Source organism: Lepeophtheirus salmonis, chromosome 13, assembly GCF_016086655.4.
Source record: "Lepeophtheirus salmonis chromosome 13, UVic_Lsal_1.4, whole genome shotgun sequence".
Lineage (NCBI taxonomy): Eukaryota > Metazoa > Arthropoda > Copepoda > Siphonostomatoida > Caligidae > Lepeophtheirus > Lepeophtheirus salmonis.
In genome coordinates this window covers 27010953-27030842 of record NC_052143.2, presented here as the reverse complement: position 1 = coordinate 27030842, position 19890 = coordinate 27010953, and the positions used below count along the sequence as shown (strand labels likewise).

The 19890-nt window shown below is 31.2% G+C and overlaps 2 protein-coding genes and 3 long non-coding RNA genes across 5 annotated transcripts; 3 read left to right on the top strand and 2 right to left on the bottom strand.

Moving 5' to 3' along the window:
• Positions 1-890: 890 nt before the first annotated feature.
• LOC121128645 (uncharacterized) lies at positions 891-4971 on the top strand. Its single transcript, XR_011783339.1, has 5 exons — positions 891-960; positions 1614-2062; positions 2119-3424; positions 3480-4114; positions 4217-4971. It is a non-coding gene; the product is annotated as an uncharacterized lncRNA (long non-coding RNA).
• A 932-nt stretch (positions 4972-5903) lies between these two features.
• LOC121128586 (uncharacterized) lies at positions 5904-8193 on the bottom strand. Its single transcript, XR_011783095.1, has 2 exons — positions 7361-8193; positions 5904-7299 (listed from the first exon to the last, which is right to left on the bottom strand). It is a non-coding gene; the product is annotated as an uncharacterized lncRNA (long non-coding RNA).
• Positions 8194-9452: 1259 nt separating this feature from the next.
• On the bottom strand, positions 9453-10404 carry LOC121127930 (proteasome beta6 subunit). Its single transcript, XM_040723517.2, has one exon. The coding sequence runs from the start codon at positions 10250-10252 to the stop codon at positions 9536-9538; it is 717 nt and encodes a 238-aa protein (XP_040579451.1). The 5' UTR covers positions 10253-10404; the 3' UTR covers positions 9453-9535.
• Positions 10405-10888: 484 nt separating this feature from the next.
• Positions 10889-13619, top strand: aph-1 (gamma-secretase subunit Aph-1). Its single transcript, XM_040723635.2, has 3 exons — positions 10889-12775; positions 12831-13165; positions 13222-13619. Exons 1-3 carry the CDS (start codon positions 12514-12516, stop codon positions 13390-13392), a joined length of 768 nt encoding a protein of 255 aa, XP_040579569.1. The 5' UTR covers positions 10889-12513; the 3' UTR covers positions 13393-13619.
• Positions 13620-17556: 3937 nt separating this feature from the next.
• Positions 17557-18571, top strand: LOC139906957 (uncharacterized). Its single transcript, XR_011783227.1, has 3 exons — positions 17557-18189; positions 18246-18385; positions 18448-18571. It is a non-coding gene; the product is annotated as an uncharacterized lncRNA (long non-coding RNA).
• The last annotated feature ends 1319 nt before the right edge of the window (positions 18572-19890 follow it).

Sequence of the window (19890 nt, the reverse complement as noted above, 5' to 3'; positions counted from 1 at the left end):
ATTTTAACTTATAAGAGGTAAAAATAAAAAAGTAATAGAAATGTATAAAAATGGGCAAAAATTCGAGCGATTTTTTCGCTCTCTTCTAAAATACAATAACAATTCAAACTGAAGTTCATTTGATAAAACTAATAACATTTAATTCAGTTTATTTATTTATTATTTTCAGAAATAAAATAATAAGTTACAATTTTCATGATAGTAATACGATTATGATATTAAAGGAAAAAATGTCGTGTTTTTTTAATATTGTTTTGAAGGAAAAATTTTTGGATCTTATTTTATTGAAGGTTGATTTTTTTTAACCTGTAAAAATAAATACATGTTCTGTAGATACGTGATGAGTAATTTCAGAGCTCTTAATGAATAACTCAATGTATATGTAACTTATGAGTAGAGATTTGATTTTTGAAGATAAAAAACTTAATGTAGAAAATTGAACATTGTTTTAGCATTTAGCCACACATATACATTTGATTTGACAAAGAGCAAGGAACAGTATCATGAATCATTTTCTAAAAACAAAAACCCCAAAGAAATATACATGTTTTGCTATGAAAAAAAGCCTCAGCGTACTGAAGTTGAGTTCTCCTGCTCTTGTTGTTGGATTCTTGTGTTGCTGTATATCTTTATCCTATTATTAAGCACTTAGTGTCTTTTAAGTTATTATTAAAATTATTATTTACAGTTCGTATTATCCTCTGTTCATTACAGTCTCGTCTAAATAAACAGAACATTTAGGGTGTGCTCCTCACTTACAATCTTATTTTCACGAGGGGTACCTTGATGCTTTAAGGACTTTTGAAAAAAGTTAAAGAAATGCTGTTCGAGATAAATTTTTTGTCCAAATTTGAGTAGCTGAGGTTAAATATTAATAAGAAAAAGGAGGTATACATTTAAGCAGTTGTTCTCAAATAGGGGTACGCGTACCCTTTGGGGTACTTGGAGGCACTCCACGGGGTAATTGAGATTTTAAAATATATGTATATAATTATCAATTCAAAAGTCATTATAAATATCCATTAGTTAAAATTTCAATAAAATATAAGTATGTACGAAAACAAATCAGAGGGAGCCATTTATAGATAGTATCATATACTACTTTTGTTTACTTTAATTAAATTAATAACTATCGGAGGGTGCTCCCATTGCAGGCTAACTGAAATATTGTTTTAATTTTATGAGAGAGAGAGTGAGGATGGTAGGATCTAGGAAAACTCGCCTACAAAAAATTTATATCATATCAAAGATATATTTTACTCAAGGACTTGAACACTAAAAACGAGTGTGTTTATTCCACAAGAACTACGTGCTATTGATTTTCTTATTAGTTGCTATAGTATATTTTTAAATGCTAAGTCATTCATTTATCATCGTTTCATTTTCATTACTCATTGCAAGTTAAAAAATGGGTAAAAATAGCACATGCACCACTCCGGATTGTAGAACTGGATACCGATCAAATAAAAATAAAGAAACTAATTTGAAAATTATTTTTCGAGTTTAGGTGTTAATAAATCCTTCCCTTATTTTGTGATGAATTCTTATATTGTTACATTTGGCTATCGTTTAAACTTTAATCTCTAATAATAATGAAGTATTGACTTTTACAGCGTTGCAGTAGGAACTTCAAACAAGTTATAATTATTCCCAACTTTGTATTGCTTTTAGATGGCAAATCAATAAATATAAAAAATGCGCTAGTTTGTTCCCTTCACTTCACAGATAATGATTATAGACACCAAAGTTTAACTAACGACCAATCTTTAAAACTTCGATTATTGAAGAAGGATGCTATTCCTTAACAATTCCCTGGTCCAAGTTATTTGTCTAAAAAAACCATTAAATGTAGACAAACTGAAAAAAACAACAGCAACTAATAGAAAAAAATCCGAAAATCAAAAAATTAATCATTTGAACCAGGAATTGATAAATTCCGATAATGTTTATACCTTGGATGACTTAAAAGTAAAAATTAAAAAGTACAATTTCCCATCAAGTGTACTTTTTATTTCCGAAGATTCTTCATTAACAAACTTCCTCATTGAGAAACCAAGTTCAAGTAATTCAATTATTTTTTTATATCTAATAGAAGCATAATTAGAAACATTTTTTTAGGAGCTCCAACTATTGTCTTTAGTCTGGTCATAGACTCGAACCTAACATTTGAAATGTATCAGGAAAAGAAACTACAACCTTTATCCGAAGTGAACCATAACGTGCCTTCAAGAACAAAAATCCATACCTGTTTCGAAGTATTGAAGATTTTAGCAACTCTGAAGGGTCTTGAAACAAATTTCAATCCTGATCCAATTAAATACATTGATAAACAAGTTGAAGCTATTTTGAATATTCTTTCAGATGTTGAGGATGATATCGCTAAATCAATCAGTTTTCTTATGGAACAGTCTCTTTTGGTATTAAAACTTAACAGAGGAAAACACTATTCTCCTACTCTTTTGACTGTTGCTTCTACTAGGGAAAATATTTCGCCCGATTTATATAAATACATTTTTAAAGAAGGCCTTCTTAAATTACCAACTGTACGTTATTTGAAGGATTTATCATCTAATTTGAACATTAAGCCTGTGACAGAATTAGAATCATATAAATATCTATAAACCAGATTCAATTCAATGCAAGATAAAGATTATAAAGTATATATCCTCATTGAAAAAATTGAACATTCAAAGTGGAAAAATATGTATAGGGCTAGAAAACATGGAGCCTACAAAAACATTTTTGTGTTTTTTCATTAATAGTGTTTCTGGCACATACAAGGATACCCCTGTAATTATTCGTGTTTCAGCCCTAACTTCTGATTTAATACATTTATCCTTTATTTCTGTTCTGAAAATGGTATGTTCCATTGGATTCAACGTCGTAGCAGTAATAACGGATGGACACTTTTACAATAAAACATTCTTCAAAACAATGTTGAAAAATGATGACCATTATATTGATAATCCATACTCCCTTGCAAATATAATTTATTTTCTATTTGATATGGTTTATATTTTTAAGAATATATATAAAAATCTACTCAATCGCAAACATTTAATGGAGGTTCAATCATATTCGTAATCTATATGAAAAAGAAAAGTTCTTCCCAGTGAAAAATGCGCACAAATTAACTGATAAAGTAATTAATCCACGAACCATTTAGCGTAATTTCAATCATGCCCACTAAGTGTTGTGCTCCAGGGTATAGAACGGGCTATGACAACGATCCACAACAGTCTGGTGTTACGATCCATCTGTGGCCAAACTAAGAGAGAACCCCCGGACTTGATACCATCTGGCTGAGAGCCATTCCAAGAGAAACAGATCTGAAGAAGACGGATCAGACACCATCCAAAAGTACAAAGCTATGTTCCCTGCATTTCAACGACTTTCAGACCCTTGGCAAAGCTCTAAAGAAGAGGTAAGACATCTGCTCACTTTTGATGCTTATGATTATAACTGTCCTTCTTTTACAGATACCTCAAACCAGATGTAGTACCATCCCTATGGCCAAACTATCCCAACTACCTCTCAACTCCTAAAGCGTCACGAAGGTCCACTCAAGCTGCGTCCACGTCACGTAGTGCTCAACAGTTCAATGAACTACAACAGCATGCTGTGTTTCACGAATCATCAATTGGAGCACTTAAGAACTACTCCAAAGAAGACAATAGACCAGAGTTTAAAGACACAGCCGAATTTTCAGAGTTTGTCAGAACTATGTAGAATATCCTAAACGACAAGACACCTGGAATTGGCTACGAAAAGAGAGATGAGCTTCGGGAACCAACCTCTGAGAAGAACAAACTTGGCCTCTCTTTCTTGAGAGATTTTGTTGACTTACTCATCGAATGGCAAAACAGTAAAGCACCTGGCCTCACAGCAGAAACCTTCCTAGCAACGAAGCAGACGTGCCTTGCCGTACCAGATCTGGCAGATTATCTTTTCCTAGATGAAGACTATGTACTCCTCGGCATGTTCCAATCTGATCCTATCGAAAGAAGGTTCGGCTGGTACAGACGACTAAGTGGAGGTATCTACTACATCAGCGTGAGATAGATCCTGAAAGCAGAGAAAAGGATTCTTATTCTGAGTCTTGTCAAATTCTCAGGTAAATAAGATATTTGTTAATAGTAAGCTTCTTTATTTAGGTATTATTTATTTTTAAAATATGATAATATCATTACAATATTTTACTTTATTTAATTTTCAGGTATGACTACTTCAGAAATTAAAGCTCTGCTGAACGAAGACCTGATTAAAGATAAGCTCATTTGGACTAACTGGCAACCAGATGACCTCCAGGAACTAGCTTCCAAGGGAGAGCTCTCTACTTTGTTGCCGGGTATATTGGTTTTTCTTTAAAGAAGAAGATCAGTTGTACATCATGCCAAGAGGTAATGGTCATCAGAAACACACCTTCGGACTCATTAACCTTCGATAGCCCAACCAATCAGCAGTTCAGAAAGAAGGGGGTTTCTCGACTCCATCCGACCTTCTCTACCTCTCCTGCCTTTATGCTTACTCCATGTTCTCTTACATCACAGCTACTCCTGAAGAGAAAGACGGTTTACTTGGCACCCCAAATCCTAGAGCTTCATTTGTTGCCACATTCATTGGCAAGATGCAGGACAGTTTAAACTAAGAAATTATCATCGTTGTGGGAGTAAAGTGCGAGGAAGGACACTCCTAGTTAGCTCTTCTTCAAATAATTTCATTCGCTTTATTTAATGTACTGGGTAAAAATTTAAGTGCTTAACTGAATGATGATATTCGATTTTTAACAAAAAAAGAAAATGGCAGTTAAGAATTCAGAAGTTAATAGAAAAAAAATCTAAATTTTAAAGTCAGTCTTCTGACTTGTAGACTTGGACCAACTTTGTACTTTTTTATAGTGTCTTTTCTTTTTTATATGTTTTTAATGTTTATTTTGATTAAAGTACTAGTAAATACCACTTCTATTAGAAATATATAGCCTCATTTTTATTATTTTGATGATTTTCCCTAGCAAAATACTTTTAAAAACTCTTTATTTTGTAGCAAAACACTTTAAGAGAGACATTCTATATATGATATAGAATGTAATATTACTAAGTTTTTAAAATACAAATTTACTGATCTGCAAAAGTCATATTATTACGTAAACATGCATTATGAAGTCAAAAAATATTTTATTTGAAACTTTGGGAATATCTAGAATAAATGGTTTTATACTTTATAATAAAAATAATAATATAGAATATGCTGATCAACTTTTAGTGATGTTATACTGTAATCCAGTTTTAATTAATCTTTATGTTAACTTGAAAAAGATGATGATTATTATTGATAATGATTCATAAGTTAGCAATGAATTTCACACCATTAGACCAAACTATGATATGAGTAATCATATTAATTAAATAGTTTGCATATTAGGTTTAGATTTACAAATTTATATCTTGTTAATTATAAGAAAATATGTGTATGAAATTATTATCTTAATTTCCATTTATATTTTTGAGTACGACAATATAATTGAAGTGTAACCCCCCCCTTTAGGTATTAACCTAAATTGGCCTAGATTAATTACTCAATATACATTAATTATTCACATTTCTTTATAGATATATTCTTGGATTATTAAAAAATTACAAATAAAATTAAAAACAAAGCAAAAATCCAAATAAATTAATGTTTGGTTTATTCTTAATTACAACTAAATATAATGATGTATTTGATAAATACATACTAAAAATTTCGTAATGTAGCATCATAACAAAAATAACAATGGAAAAATTAATTGTAGAATCCATTTTACACAATTTAATTCCTTTATCTAAAATAGAATATCCTGAATTGCTTCGATTTCCTTGAAATATTAACCTCACAATGGATTTTAGTAAATAAATCATTCATAATACAAAATAAATATTTATTTTCTTAGATATTCATTATTTAATGTTATTGTCTTTTGCATATTTTTTATTAAAAATAATAAAATTAAATAAATATAACAAAAATTAATCAATATTCTAAGATACCTCATACCAAACAATATTGTCGATCACAATATTTCAGTGATCGAGAAAAAATTGTTACTATTTTTTAACTAAGTTAGAAATTAAATAGAATACGTAGGTGAATATAATAAGACGAAAACAATGATAAGCTGGGTTAAATGCCATTTGTAGAAAATTAGAAAAATAGTTTTCAAATGACAATTCATTAAAAATTTAGTTCCATACGAAAACAAACATCTTTACATAATATAACCATTAATTCTATTAATGATAAAATGACAACTGATAACCAGAGGTTATCAGGTTGTCGTTTGGTACATATAATTACAGAATTTTTTAAGATATTTTTTCCTGCAATGTTTACAATTTCCACATTTTTTTATCCCCTTGAAATATTTACTATGCAAATCACACCCTTCGCATAAAAAACACCTTTTCTTTCTTTTTCCATGTGATTTAAACAGATCAGTTGCATATTTACGTGAGTCCTTGTTCTGGATATGAATGGGTTGATAAGTTAAATGTACAATCAAAATAGTCTGAGTCTGATAATAGAAAAGGGGTAGATTACAAATTAATATAATTAAACATCTTAATGTTAAGTGATACCTTGTAATAAATTAGACGATACTGCAGTTATTTGGGAGTATCTTCTCCCAAATAATTAGATGGTGAAGATAAAAATGATGAAGAACCTTTGGATAAATTGACAGATATAGGAGAAAAAGGGAACGTAGGCAAAATATCGCTATGTTAAGGAAAATTAATATATTAATTATTTGTTGGATAAGTTCGTTTCATTTTTTATAGATTTAAAATAAATTTGTTTCTTCTCATTACAAGAATGCAAAGGAACGACATTCATCATAAAATATTCTATTTTTTCCTCCGATAAGTTTTTTTTCTTTGTAATATACTCTTCAGGAATCGAGAGAGGCAATTCACTGGACAAAATTCCATGTTTTAATAAGTTCACAGAAAGAGTTTGTGAACAAATCGTACAAATCCAGGAGAAGTAGATTTCAAGGTGAAAGTGATTTTTATTCATTTTAGAAGGCAGAAATACTTGTCTAAAAATTTCACTCTTCTTATAATTTTGTAGATGATTTGACGACAACTTCTACTAAATATTCCACACATTCAATTTTTTGTGGATTATAATATTGGAAATTAAGCAGAAGCTTCGGTGTGGCGAAAACTTTGAACTATTTTCAACAAGAAAGTGTATAGAAACTTCATCAAATGCACCATGTATGCTGCAAAAGCCGTAATTATATAATTTTTATTCTGGCCTCTATAAAGGAAATTAATTATTAAAAGTAGAAGAACTTCCCATCTTATTGTAATTTTCTTACCAAAAATTTTCACATTGAATTTTAAGATGCATAACACCACATTTACGCTGCAATTCATGATATAAGAGGGATGCCACACAATTTGAGCCTTTCTGAATAGTTTCCTAAGATCATTTTAGAACATGATTACAAAGACAAAAAATTTCCAGCTCAGACTCATCAAAAATATACATATTGGATGTTCATTTTCCTTCATTCTCAATAGTAAAAAGGTTAACTTTATATAGAGAAAGGAAATCTGTCTTTTCCATTTGAATTGACGAGAAGGGATTTGAACAACTTAGAAAAGTCGACAGTCAATAACGTAACAGATTTTTGTTAATTTTTTGCGTATTCAACCCTCGTATTGTAATCTCTGCGTCCACTTTAACGACGTCCATAATAACGACACTATTAAGGAGCATAGTGTCGTTATTATTTAAATCAAATGAGCCAAAAGATTTTTATCTATAGCATCTCTGAATAATGAGGCCAATTCTTGAGAATGATCAAAACAAATATTGCAAACACCGCTTCACCATCCCATTATAGGTTACCGAATTCGGGACACATTGTCTTACGTTACATTAGTAATCAAACCATTTAAAAGAAGGAGTATGTTTCCTAATGAATCCAGTTGTCCTAGAGAATAGTAACACCGAACAACCATTTTCGAGCAACATTTCAATTCTACTTCCTTCTTCCACATTCACATAACAAAATGTGACATCTACATGCTCCGAAGTTCGGATATCGTCAATAGATAAAGAACAAATTGGGAAATTAATGACGAAAATATATTATAATTAGTATCAATATAAGTTATAACAATCATAATGGCGTCGAAAGATCCTAATCATTTAGCAATATCAATTACGACTCATCCTTAGAATCTAATTAAATGTTGTGCCATCTTTAAGAAGTTATTGCAGATCCTCTAATGCAATACTTTTAAAAAATTCATTCAAATTAAACTAAAGATTCTAAGTAACACGTTTTTTGTTGCGGTTTTTGGAACTTCTATCTAAAAGTGGTCAAATTTCATGTTACACGAATATTCTTTTCTTTTCCAATGGAAAAAAAATAGCTAGAAATATAAAAACCTCTTTTTTTACCATTTCACGTTGATTTATTGTGATGGCCTCACACATAGTCTTAATGTATCCACAGGACCGGGTTAGGGTTGATTGTGCCATTTTCAACCTTTCCATGGATGAAAGTGCATAATGCTGCTAGCTTTTATTTAAATTTATGTATCATTAAAAAAACCCATATATTTCTTTGAAACCTATTTTTCTACAAAATTATATTACGAACTATAATCATATTTTAAGCTGCACAAAAACCATCTTATTTGACTTCATAATCTTCGTCTGATTTTTAAATTTATAAAAATAACAATGGGCAAATTTTTTTTAATATAAACCCTCCAAACTATATAACTGATTCATACTTATGAATCATATACAACCACATTTGCGTATTAACAAAATGTGATAATTGTCAAATGAATACTCAAAAAAATTCATTAAGAATTTTATCCGTTGGAAATATCTTTGATAGACTTAATTCATTTATAAATTCTAGAATAATGTCAAGAATAATAAGTCATCTTTCAAGTACTTTTAATATTTACTAATATCAGAACGATTATATCAATCAATGTTATTTGTATAAAAATATTTAATACATATTAAGAAATTGAGATTAAATGAACTTATAAACATTAAGTAGACCTTAGTTTGTGAGATTAATGCCAAATTGTCGTAGCTCAACTATTCCCTTTATACAATTAAGCCTGGAAACTTTACTTTTTCATTATGAATAGGAGTATTTACCTTTTTTTATAATAAGAAGGATCTGAGGAATTCATTTCAACAGTCTAATTTTCTGCTTTTAAATATAAATATTACACTTCAAGAATGACATATAGGCAATCACACTTATATTTTTATTATTTGAGTTGCGACAATTTGGCATTCAAAACTCGCTTTTTAGAAAATATGCACAGGCGCTAATCATAGCAAGATATGTCAATAATATCCGTGGATGTACCCATGTGATATCGTGCTTTGAAAACATAACATCAAGAATACAATTTTATACATCGAAATACGAGGGTAAAACAAAAAGAAATTTATTTTCAAAATTTTTACATTTTATAGTATAAAGTATAGAGACTTGAAATCCTATTAATCAATCCCGCCTAAGTCCCACACGCTTCGTCTCAATCCCATCCTTTGTGATGATCTTAAATACAACCCCATCCCCAGTTTGAATCTGTCTTTCCGCTGCGGAGATAAAGCAATCATGGACAATGTTAACAGTTTCATCAATGGAAAGGTCAACGAGTTCTGCATTCGTCATATTTTTTTTCTCAATGACATTATCAAGAATGGGTTGAATCATTTCCATGGATGCACCCCCACAAGAGATCTTGACTTTTTCACAGTGACCTACGGGATCATAGGTGAAAATAGCTCCACGTCCTTCATCATCCAAGCCGGCAAGAACATTGTGGATATAATAGGGAAAGAACCTTTTGCGATAGAGAGTGATGCTGAGCATTTGAGCCAGAGCTGAAGTGCTCATCTCTTTGCCATGAGTGTAATTATAGTTCTTGATTCGAGACTCCGCCACACGAACGAACGTCAATACGTCACACCAGCAACCAGAAGCTCCAAGAACACTATTTCCACCCAAATCGAAGACTTTAGGGACATCTCGAGACAAAATATCATAGGAGTTACAGAGGCGAGTATCAGAGGCGATCACCACGAAATCCTTCCCTGCAATCCCAATTGTTGTGCCTCCGTTGTCTTGATAGGGCTGAAAGGACACCTGATGCGGATTCATGGAATAGTCGGAGAGCTCAGCTTTCCTTCCCACACCTTCTATTCCCAATAATTTCATCTTGATGCAATTCAGTGGTCTCAAACCGGTGATAAAACTTAAGCTTCGTAAATTATAAAAGACGAGGATGACTTGAGAAAATAGAGCAGGCGATGACGTCACACATTTATCCTACTATTCTTTTCTGTGCTCATTCCTATGACTTATTAGTTATTATATGTAATCACAGCACGGCCATCTGGGCTATTTACTCGCAGCCTCAACTGTCAAAAGGGAAAGGAACATGGTTTATATATAAAATAATTAATAATGTGATAAAAAATTATTGGATGCTACTATCTATGCGTAGATATACATTCTACATTATTAATACGTTTTTCGAATTATTTAATTCAATTATATGGTTTCATGTAGAATAAGTCAAAAACTTATCAATAACTATTAAGCCATTTCATTTTATTTTAATAAATAGCCGTGCCCTCCCCCTTGAGTTGAATATATTATTCAAAGGACGGCTTATAGTAGAGGTGCCAATTTTTGTAAATATTTACGACGTGCTGGGGAGAAAAGAGCGAGCATCATCATTAACATCTTCTCAGCCTTGTTTCAAGCAATCATACCAAAATTGAACTTGTGTTTTACTCCAGGTAGACTCGTCAAATTTCACAGTCAACCTTTTTAATGCTCTGTCACACGTTAGTAAAAAATCGTGGAGTACACCAAACGAAAAAAAATTAACAATGCAAAATAGCTGATATTGTAAGCAAAGTTTGTATGTATTTATGTATAATAAAAAGTAACCTGGTGCACTGTATATAATACTCCATGATGTATGTGCTGTGTACAAGTAGATTGATGAAGATAATGAATAATGATTACAATTCTATTAAATGTTTGATATAGGCATGTATTAATGCTGTAATTTTTACGCTTTTGATAAAAATTACTGATTTGATAAGTATTCTATAACACATTTGAAATTCATGTTTAGAATCTTTCATTATTTATACATGTAGGTATATAATATTTATTTCTTTTATATTAATTGGTAATTTTGCATGTAAATTAGACAATCAAAAATGAGATGGGGATCTAATGTAGAAGAATTTGCTATAATAATAATGACCTGTTTAAAATCTATATTTCATGTATTAATAGTCTGTGTAGTGTTTTTTGCAAATTTGTATGTATTATACAACATACACATTTTATGCGAAATCGAACAAGTTTGAATAAAAAAAATGAAATAAAGAATTTACAGTACTTTAAGTAGGTATATAGCAACGAATGAATTATTATTAGATGTTCAATATAAGTTAATGGGGCTTATAGCTAAGTTATAACTTTTAAGTATTATGTGGAACATAATAAAGTTTGAGTATTCACAAGTTTTATTCCTATTAAAAACCAAATAAATATTAATAATTAATTGATAATCAAAAATGACTGTTGTAATAATTAAATAAGAAGTTAAAAGAGCGATTTCACTGACGTCGTATGTTGCATCATAATTAAAGAAGACGCCATTAAAATTAAAGAAGACGCTTGGGGGCACAAAGTTGATATTTTTATACATAAATGGACAAATTTTCAATAAATCTTGGTAAAACTACATCAAATAGATTTTAGAATAAAAACTAAAAGGACATTAGCATTCAACTACACTCAATATTACTTGATGCAAATGATAAACACTGGTATTTGAATGAAATCAAAGTATTATGTATTGAAAGTCCGTAAAAATGGCTACATTTCTACAATTTATTTTGTTTGATTATATATTAGTTACGAGAAAAGTAGGAGAATTAGAGAAAATTATCTTCCTCTTTCCATAATAATAATTTATCTACATAGAATATGAAAATTCGATTCTATACTGATGCAATATCATATTTTTAATAGATATTAGGGTCAGCTATTAATAAAACTAGATAATAGAGTGATAAAATTTTGATAAGTAGTAGGGTTTAAGCCCCCTTTTTTTTGTAGATCCCATTTTGACAAGGAATATTTTCGTTAATATTAATGAGAAAGGGTTTCTCATTGTTATAAAACTTGACTGTTAAGAGCGCTAAATTGGCCGACATCAACAATGCCGATCTTACTTAAAAACAATATATACATGGCAGTTATTTTATTATTGAAAAGTGTATATGGTAGCCCTGAATGAGTGTTTGTTTATTTTTGTTTATAATAGTGAGAGTATTAAGCTGAGAGATGAATAAATTATTTCTACATTGTACTCCCTTTTGGCTTATCAAGTGGGAGGAAAGGAGTCTTTACCTTTTTGTATAGTGGATAGATCACTCCAAGTCGTCAAAATGACGGCATGGACTTTTTGGGGTACTTTTTTAACTGCTTTTGGGGCTCCTTCGGCAATGTTTATTTTTACAATCGCCCCAGATCCGGTTCGAATTATCCTCTTAGTTCTGAGCTCCTTCTTTTGGCTCATTTCCTTACTCATCAGCTCCTTGTGGTGGTTCGCTGTGGTTCCACTTCGCCATGAGCCTGTCTTTGGTCTTGTATTCTCTGTCGCATTCCAAGAAATATTTAGGATCCTTCTTTATTTACTTCTATTTAAAGGTATTACAAACAATCCTTCAAAGTCATATTTTTCTAATTCATTTACCATTTGTAGCTCGCTCCTTTATGTCAAAGCTAACAGAAAACGATCCTATTTTTGGGGATAAACCCCACATTTTAGCCTATGTGCTTGGATTTGGTTTTGGTATCTCATCAGGGCTCTTTGGGCTCGTAAATGTTCTCGCCGACTCATTAGGACCTGGAACACTTGGAATAAAAGGAGGAGACTTTGGAGTGTCAAGGCATTTCTTTATCTTTAGTGCATTGTTCTCCTTAGCCATTGTTTTGTGTCATACAGCATGGGGAGTTATTGCATTTAGTGCGTGTGAAGAAAAGAAGTACTTACGGCTCGTTACTGTTTGGGCCATGCATTATGCTTTATCCGGAATAGTGAGTGTTTTTTGAAAATATTTGGTTATTTATTATTTATCATTCTTTTTTTATAGTCACTTCTAAACCAATCACAACTCTACGCGCTTACTTTGATCACGACGTACTTAATTCTAACGTCATCGATTGCCATGGCATTTTTCATCGCAGGAGGATCTGTCAACAGTCTTAAAGCTTGCTTTGCTCTTAGAAATGGAGATAGCTCAACTAATGTCTTTGTAAGATAGGGGTAATAGGACTCCTTCGTGTTTTATACTTTATCCTTATAACTGATCTGTGTATAAAATTTTTTTTTATTCACGCAACTTTTTTATTTATGGTATCTACCCCTTAAAGAAACACCCTTCCTTTAATATTTATTTCTGATTATAAATTTACAATATTTCTAATCTTGTGTACTGTACATATTGACGTATTAGATTAATTCAATAAAACTTCGTGTTTGAAAATGTTACTATGAATAAGATCAATTTTGTTAACTTGTGTATGATGGGACTCTCAAGGGAAAAACTAGAAAATAGGATCTAAAAAATGAATACTTTTCGTGTTTTTTTGGTAAATAAATATTATTTTTTGTACCACTGTTGGGGTGAAGCTCAGGCTACAGGATACAAACAAACTTATTTTCAAAATGCACACATATCCGTTTATAATTTAAAAATTTGTGAAATGTTGATAAATGGATTTAAAAGTGTTCGTGTTAGCTTTTCTAAGACATAAAAAAAACAATTTTGGTTATATCCGGTCCCTAATTATTATTTCCTGCTTATTCCATAATGAGCTAATAAATCTTAATATAGATTTTAATGCGGATACATTTTCTATTGGTCTAATCCAGGGGTTGTCAACCTTTTAACCACAAAGAGCCATTTGGACCTCTTCACCACGAAAAAACAATCGAGACCTGTAAATACTTTTTGACATCTAAAATAAAGCTAACACTATACCATATGCGGCATAATTCCTTGTACACTTTTCCCCGGAATTCTAGACTCATGAAAGACAATAATTTATTTATGTGAACAATCAACCTTCTCTGTAATTTAACATGAAGATTATTTGTTTCGTTGTCTTTTGTAGAGTAAAACAATATAAATTAATGAATAAGGATTTTATACTAGTATTACTTCTACTGAAAGGTTCTACTTTAGAAAATGCATATTAACATTTTAAAGTGCATTGTTATTTTTTCAGATTTGAGCAAGATAGACTTCGTCTTAATTCTTAAATTGTACGTTGATTTTAAGAAGATGAGATAAAAAAAATCACGAGATTTTAAGAAGATGAGATAAAAAAAATCACGAATATACAAAAAAAAACCTGGATAAATTGTGCTTAACCAAAGGCAAGGCATTAATGTAATATAAATGAAGACTTCGTCATATTTTTCGCCCTATCATACCAGGATCATTTTGTTAGGTTTAAAAGTGAATAATGGCCTCTCTTTCTCAATTTTTTTTTATAAGTACTTTCTATACCTATTGTCGAAGTGAATCATATATGTTCATCAAAGAGTCTGAGCCGTTATTCTGATATCAATAACAACTTAGCATATTTAAAAATAAACGGAATGAAACTAGCTTCAAGCATAAAGTATGCCATTGAGATATTGGAAGAAGCAGTATATTATCAAGACATTAATTCGAAAAATCATATCAGCTTTATCATAGAACAACTTCAACTTCACTATGTAAGTTTCTTTTGGAATTTCAATACTTTGGTATAATATAAGCCCAGCTTTATATAATCAAATAAGATAATCTGGAATTATTTACTTGCCATCTGAATCGCGTATAAAAAGTGGAGTGGAGCAAAAATTTCAAAAAAACCAAGCCCCCCAAAAAAAAAAAAAAAAAAAATGTATATATTTTAACCTGCGGACACTCCGACATTTAAAGTTTTGTCTCACACATTTTTGATAATCATATTATGTAATTGAGAGGTATTTAAAGAGATAATATATTTTATAGAAAAAGATACGGAATTTAATTGACAACATATCTTATTTTATAGTTGTGGATGATTAGTTTTTGGTGATTCTCCAAAGGTCTTTATTTTTTTTTTTGGTTTTTCCCTAATAAATCCAATTTAAATCACCCGATTTAGACAAGCCACACCAATTTAGAATTTTTGCATGACACAGGATCTGATATCACCAACTTGAGATCTTTAACCTAATTACCAGAGGAGTAATAATTTAAACAAATTTCAAATTATGAAAGTCGATAGGGATTTTTTTTTATATATAAGAAAATGAAGTAATTAACTGAATTTCATAAATCTCATTAATAAATCTCTTGATCTAAATTGCAATTAGTTTAATTTTATAAAATATTCTGTCAAAGCAATTTCGGATACTTATTTTCGCAGGCAAACGCAAGTCCTCAACACTCCAACACATGATAGCGACTGACTAAAAACCTTAGACTCAGTCCTCTAAAATGAAACCACGTCAGTCTCTATTACTTCTAAAGCCTGATTAGTGATTATCAAGCATTATAAAAAGGAAAATATGTTGCCACACCCTCTATAAAATAATAAACAATATGTGTTGAGAAGCAGTTATGATTATAAGTACATCTAATTCGCATGAAGTAATATTAGGACTGATGAGTTATTTACTCAAGGAGTCGGTTTAGAACACAAATAATAGGTATATTATCTATGATTTGGAGTTCCAAATTTTAAAATGGCTGCAGATTCGGAACCAAGATCTCTAAATATAATAAATCCAAACTCATCGGTGTGTCCCATATAGAAACGTTCAATGAGTTCAAATATGGTGAGGAAGGGGTCCATATCTCTTTGGACCAGAATCGAGCCATGTTATGTTTGCATAACTTTTAGGACTTGGCGGACGTGTGAGAGCTATGCCGTCCTGAGTCCACACGTAGTCACTCTCCAGGTAGTTGGTCTATAGCTATGACAAGATGGTGTACCTAAGTACCTCATAAGGCATAGCTGGCCTCCTGGCCGATTTTCTGTCCAGCCTTGAAAAAGAATGGAGGCATATTCATTCCATCAGAGGCTACATAGATTAAGACCATTGTTTAGGGCGGATATGTGGTTTGGTAAACATCTTGGACCTCTTCTTTTGTTTCTGCAATCCAGCGGTCGTTCCGGTAGTTGTGGAATAACTGTGGACACAAACATATATTTTAGACACCTCAGATTAGTTGTGCCAGAGCCATAGGGGCCATTGTCCCCACTATTGAGGATTTTTTCAGCTATCACAAGAATTATTTTTTTATTGTATAATTTTTTTTTAGATAATTGATTGGGGATTTTTTTATTTATTTAAAAAGTTATTCGTCAAATCTGGTATTCTTATAAAAAACTAAAATATTCAATCAAAGTTCTGAAAGAAGCCCAACTCCCACTTCTCCAAAGAAATATCCTTGTCACAGCCCTGCTCTCCTGATAATGTCACCATTAAAAAATGAACCCCCCAAAAGAAAGCATATTCTAACACCAGTGCCTCAAATGGAGCACCAATAATAGTCGGAGAGAAAATTGGGTTTGTTACACCTTTCTGGAAACATTCCGATATGGAGGAATAACAATTTAAGCATGATTAATTATCAAGTTATTCGTTTGTATGTATAATGTACTAAGTCCCTTATTTATATAATAACAGTGGTATTGAACGCTGTCACTTAAATACTCTTATGGAGACTCACTTGCCCTCAAATAATATTTAGGTCATTTAAGACCACACTCAATTTTGCAAGGCGATCACAACCACATATTTCAATTTTTTTAAATTGAGCAAAGTCAACTTCCACAATTTACATGATTAATCATATTTATGGGTATAGATAAAAATAATACTATTTACCTGTATGCTAAAAAAAAAGAAGAAATAAAAATGAACAGGGCCACCTAGACGGTTTGAAGAATGTCTTGGAGGAGAACGGCGTATCTGTCATGACATTTTATTAAATCAGCCATGAGAGGAAGGAAATAAACACACACCCCAACCCGTATCTAGCATTGATGGAGACACGAATTACTACGATGCCGATCCTCGATTCTACTAAAAGTCCAACAAGATAACTTTTCAGAACTACTTTTCATAATTCATGGGCATTCGTTACATTTTATACCCATATGGGTATTTCCATTATATTTCAATAAAATGGAACATACCCATGGTTGAATTCTGTGAAAAAAAATATTTAAAAATAGCAGGTATGCAATTAAACTTACTCTTCCAAAAAAATAATTTTAAAATCGGCCAACTGGTTAGCAAACTATGGCCCTTTTTAAAATATTTACCACTAGGTGACGTTCATATATTGAAAAACTTTAAACACTGATTTTAGAGGTCATACTTATGATTAAGGGTGATAATTTTGGTAAGAATAGAAAAGCGTTCGAGGAGAAAAGAAGAATTACTTATGGCATCATTGATTAAATAATATACATCTTCCTCTATCAATCATGAACGTTATCATTCCCGCCTTTATTATTCAATATTAATATAATATTAGATGGTGATAGTCGATAGAGAACTGAATAAAATCCCCAAAATGACGTCGCCTTCTGTCTGGATTTATGAAAATGGAGGCCTAGGAATTTGGAAAATACTTACCGGATGAGAAACAGATGGTTTGTCGGATTTGTCGATATAAATGTGCCTTTAGTCCCCTGTCTAGAGTTACACGCCACTCATTATCCTCATCTCATAACAAGAGTATGGATATTCATCTATAAAATCAATTTGACGATAAATACATCAAGTCAGACTTTAACTTTGATCTCACAACGATGCTTATTGCATGTAATATAACCTTATCCATTGCTAATCATCTACGTTCAAAAAATTTATGGAGAAATACAAGGGTAAACATATGGTTCCCGAGGAACCATCATTAAATTAATGGAGGATGTTGGTACTGATGTCATATATAGAAATACATATAAAAATGTTTTGAGTCATCCACACCAAATGATGATCAAGTTATCAGTAAAAAGTATTTACGAATATCGAAATGGAACTCTGAATTTTGTACTATCTCACAGTAAGTATTCAATTTTTTTATTTTAAATCTAACCATAAAATATGATTCTATTTTAGGTAAACATATCAAGAATTATGATACACAACTCAGTAAAGGGCAAAAACAACTGCTTAAATGGTCACAACAACGGGGGTAGTAGCTTTGGATGGTTTGCAACTAGTTTGTCTGAGACTACTTACTTCGCTTTAAGACTTGGGTATGATAATTAGGTTTTCCAATATTACATAGTCAATAAATATTACTTTTTTATCACTAAAGGCTTAGCTATGGTTGATGGGCTCCAAGAAGTGGTGTTCAGAAAACTCATAAAAGGCAAAAACAACTGTTTAAATGGTCACAACAACGAGGGTAGTTACATTGGGTGTTGCATTATAATTAACAATTGTGTATATCCATCATGATAATAGTATGTTGTTATATAAGCATACCTAAATAACGGGGGGAAATCTTTTTTGATACTCTTAATAGGGAGTAATATCGCCGGACATTACTACATAATTAATAATTAGTTAGATCTCATCGGTAGAGATATATCTATCCTGTGCACAATTGTATATAGCAACTTCCACATGAAGAAGAGGGGTGATTATCTTTTTGATTAAACTCTACGTCTCGCTTGTGTATTGCAACCTAAAGTTAAGACATATTTAACTGAATTCCGATGTTAGAACAAGAAAAAATTATCTGGATCAATCTATTATTTCAATATTCTGTATTAATAATTTATTATTATTAATAGTTATATGATTTTAATTGTTTAATTTTGTATATTTAACTTAAATGTTTAATGGTTTATTTTTTAGTATGTAGATTATATTTAATTAAAGCCTTCTTTTTTAAACTTTGAGCTTCAAATATATTTCAAATACTCTACTTTGTCGTTTCATTAGCTATTATTCTGAGAATAAGGTTCATAATGAATTACAATTTCATGGAGTGTGACGTTTTCAAATCTACTGTAACGGATAAAAAACGTCGAAGTCAATTATACATAGTACATCTTCATTAAACATTTTGCTAATAAATACTTTTGTTATACCCTCAAAAATCATAATAAAGCAGGCAGATGATAATCACATCAGTATTTTAAACAATGATACCATATGTATTTTTTCCCCTCCTCCTTGCACGCGTTTTTCTCTACAATATTATTAACTATGATAGAAGTATGATTTTGGTATCAAGTTACATATTTTCGGGGCTGAGGAGCTTAAATTTGATGGTATAATCAGTATAAAGTTAAGGGAAAGCAATTTTCAATATTTTTATGTTTCAAGAGGCATGTCTTTGGGGCCCAATTTGAGGATGAAGGATTGCACGAAATTCCTGAGGAAAAAAATATTTTTAATTTCTTCAATCTATATATAAAAAAGATATTATGTTTCTTGTGTGTAGATGTCCTTTATACGTTCCCACACCATTTAACACAGGAGGCTGAAAAATAGGTCCCTCTTTTTAGCTGGGACAGGCTAAAACGGGGGTGTCGATTTTTGGGGAGGTCATATAAGGGGGATTATGCTATACCCAAAACCCGAAAACCGTTTTCGCAGCTCCAGGAGACTAGATAGGGGGTTGAGTTATTTATCAATAAGTGATTGGCGTTTCGAAAGCAACTATACGGATAACTACGTTTTCTAAATTTATTCAAAGTCAAAAAAGTTTTATTTCAAGTGCAAAAAAAAAAAAAATGCAAACTTCCCC

What these genes read in the sequence shown, in the direction of transcription:
- LOC121127930 (XM_040723517.2), bottom strand. Translation starts at nt 10,252, where the DNA reads ATGAAATTATTGGGAATAGAAGGTGTGGGAAGGAAAGCTGAGCTCTCC.
- aph-1 (XM_040723635.2), top strand. Translation starts at nt 12,514, where the DNA reads ATGACGGCATGGACTTTTTGGGGTACTTTTTTAACTGCTTTTGGGGCT. An exon ending in TTATTTACTTCTATTTAAAG is followed by an intron (nt 12,776 to 12,830) that starts GTATTACAAACA and finishes TACCATTTGTAG; the next exon opens with CTCGCTCCTTTATGTCAAAG. An exon ending in ATTATGCTTTATCCGGAATA is followed by an intron (nt 13,166 to 13,221) that starts GTGAGTGTTTTT and finishes CTTTTTTTATAG; the next exon opens with TCACTTCTAAACCAATCACA.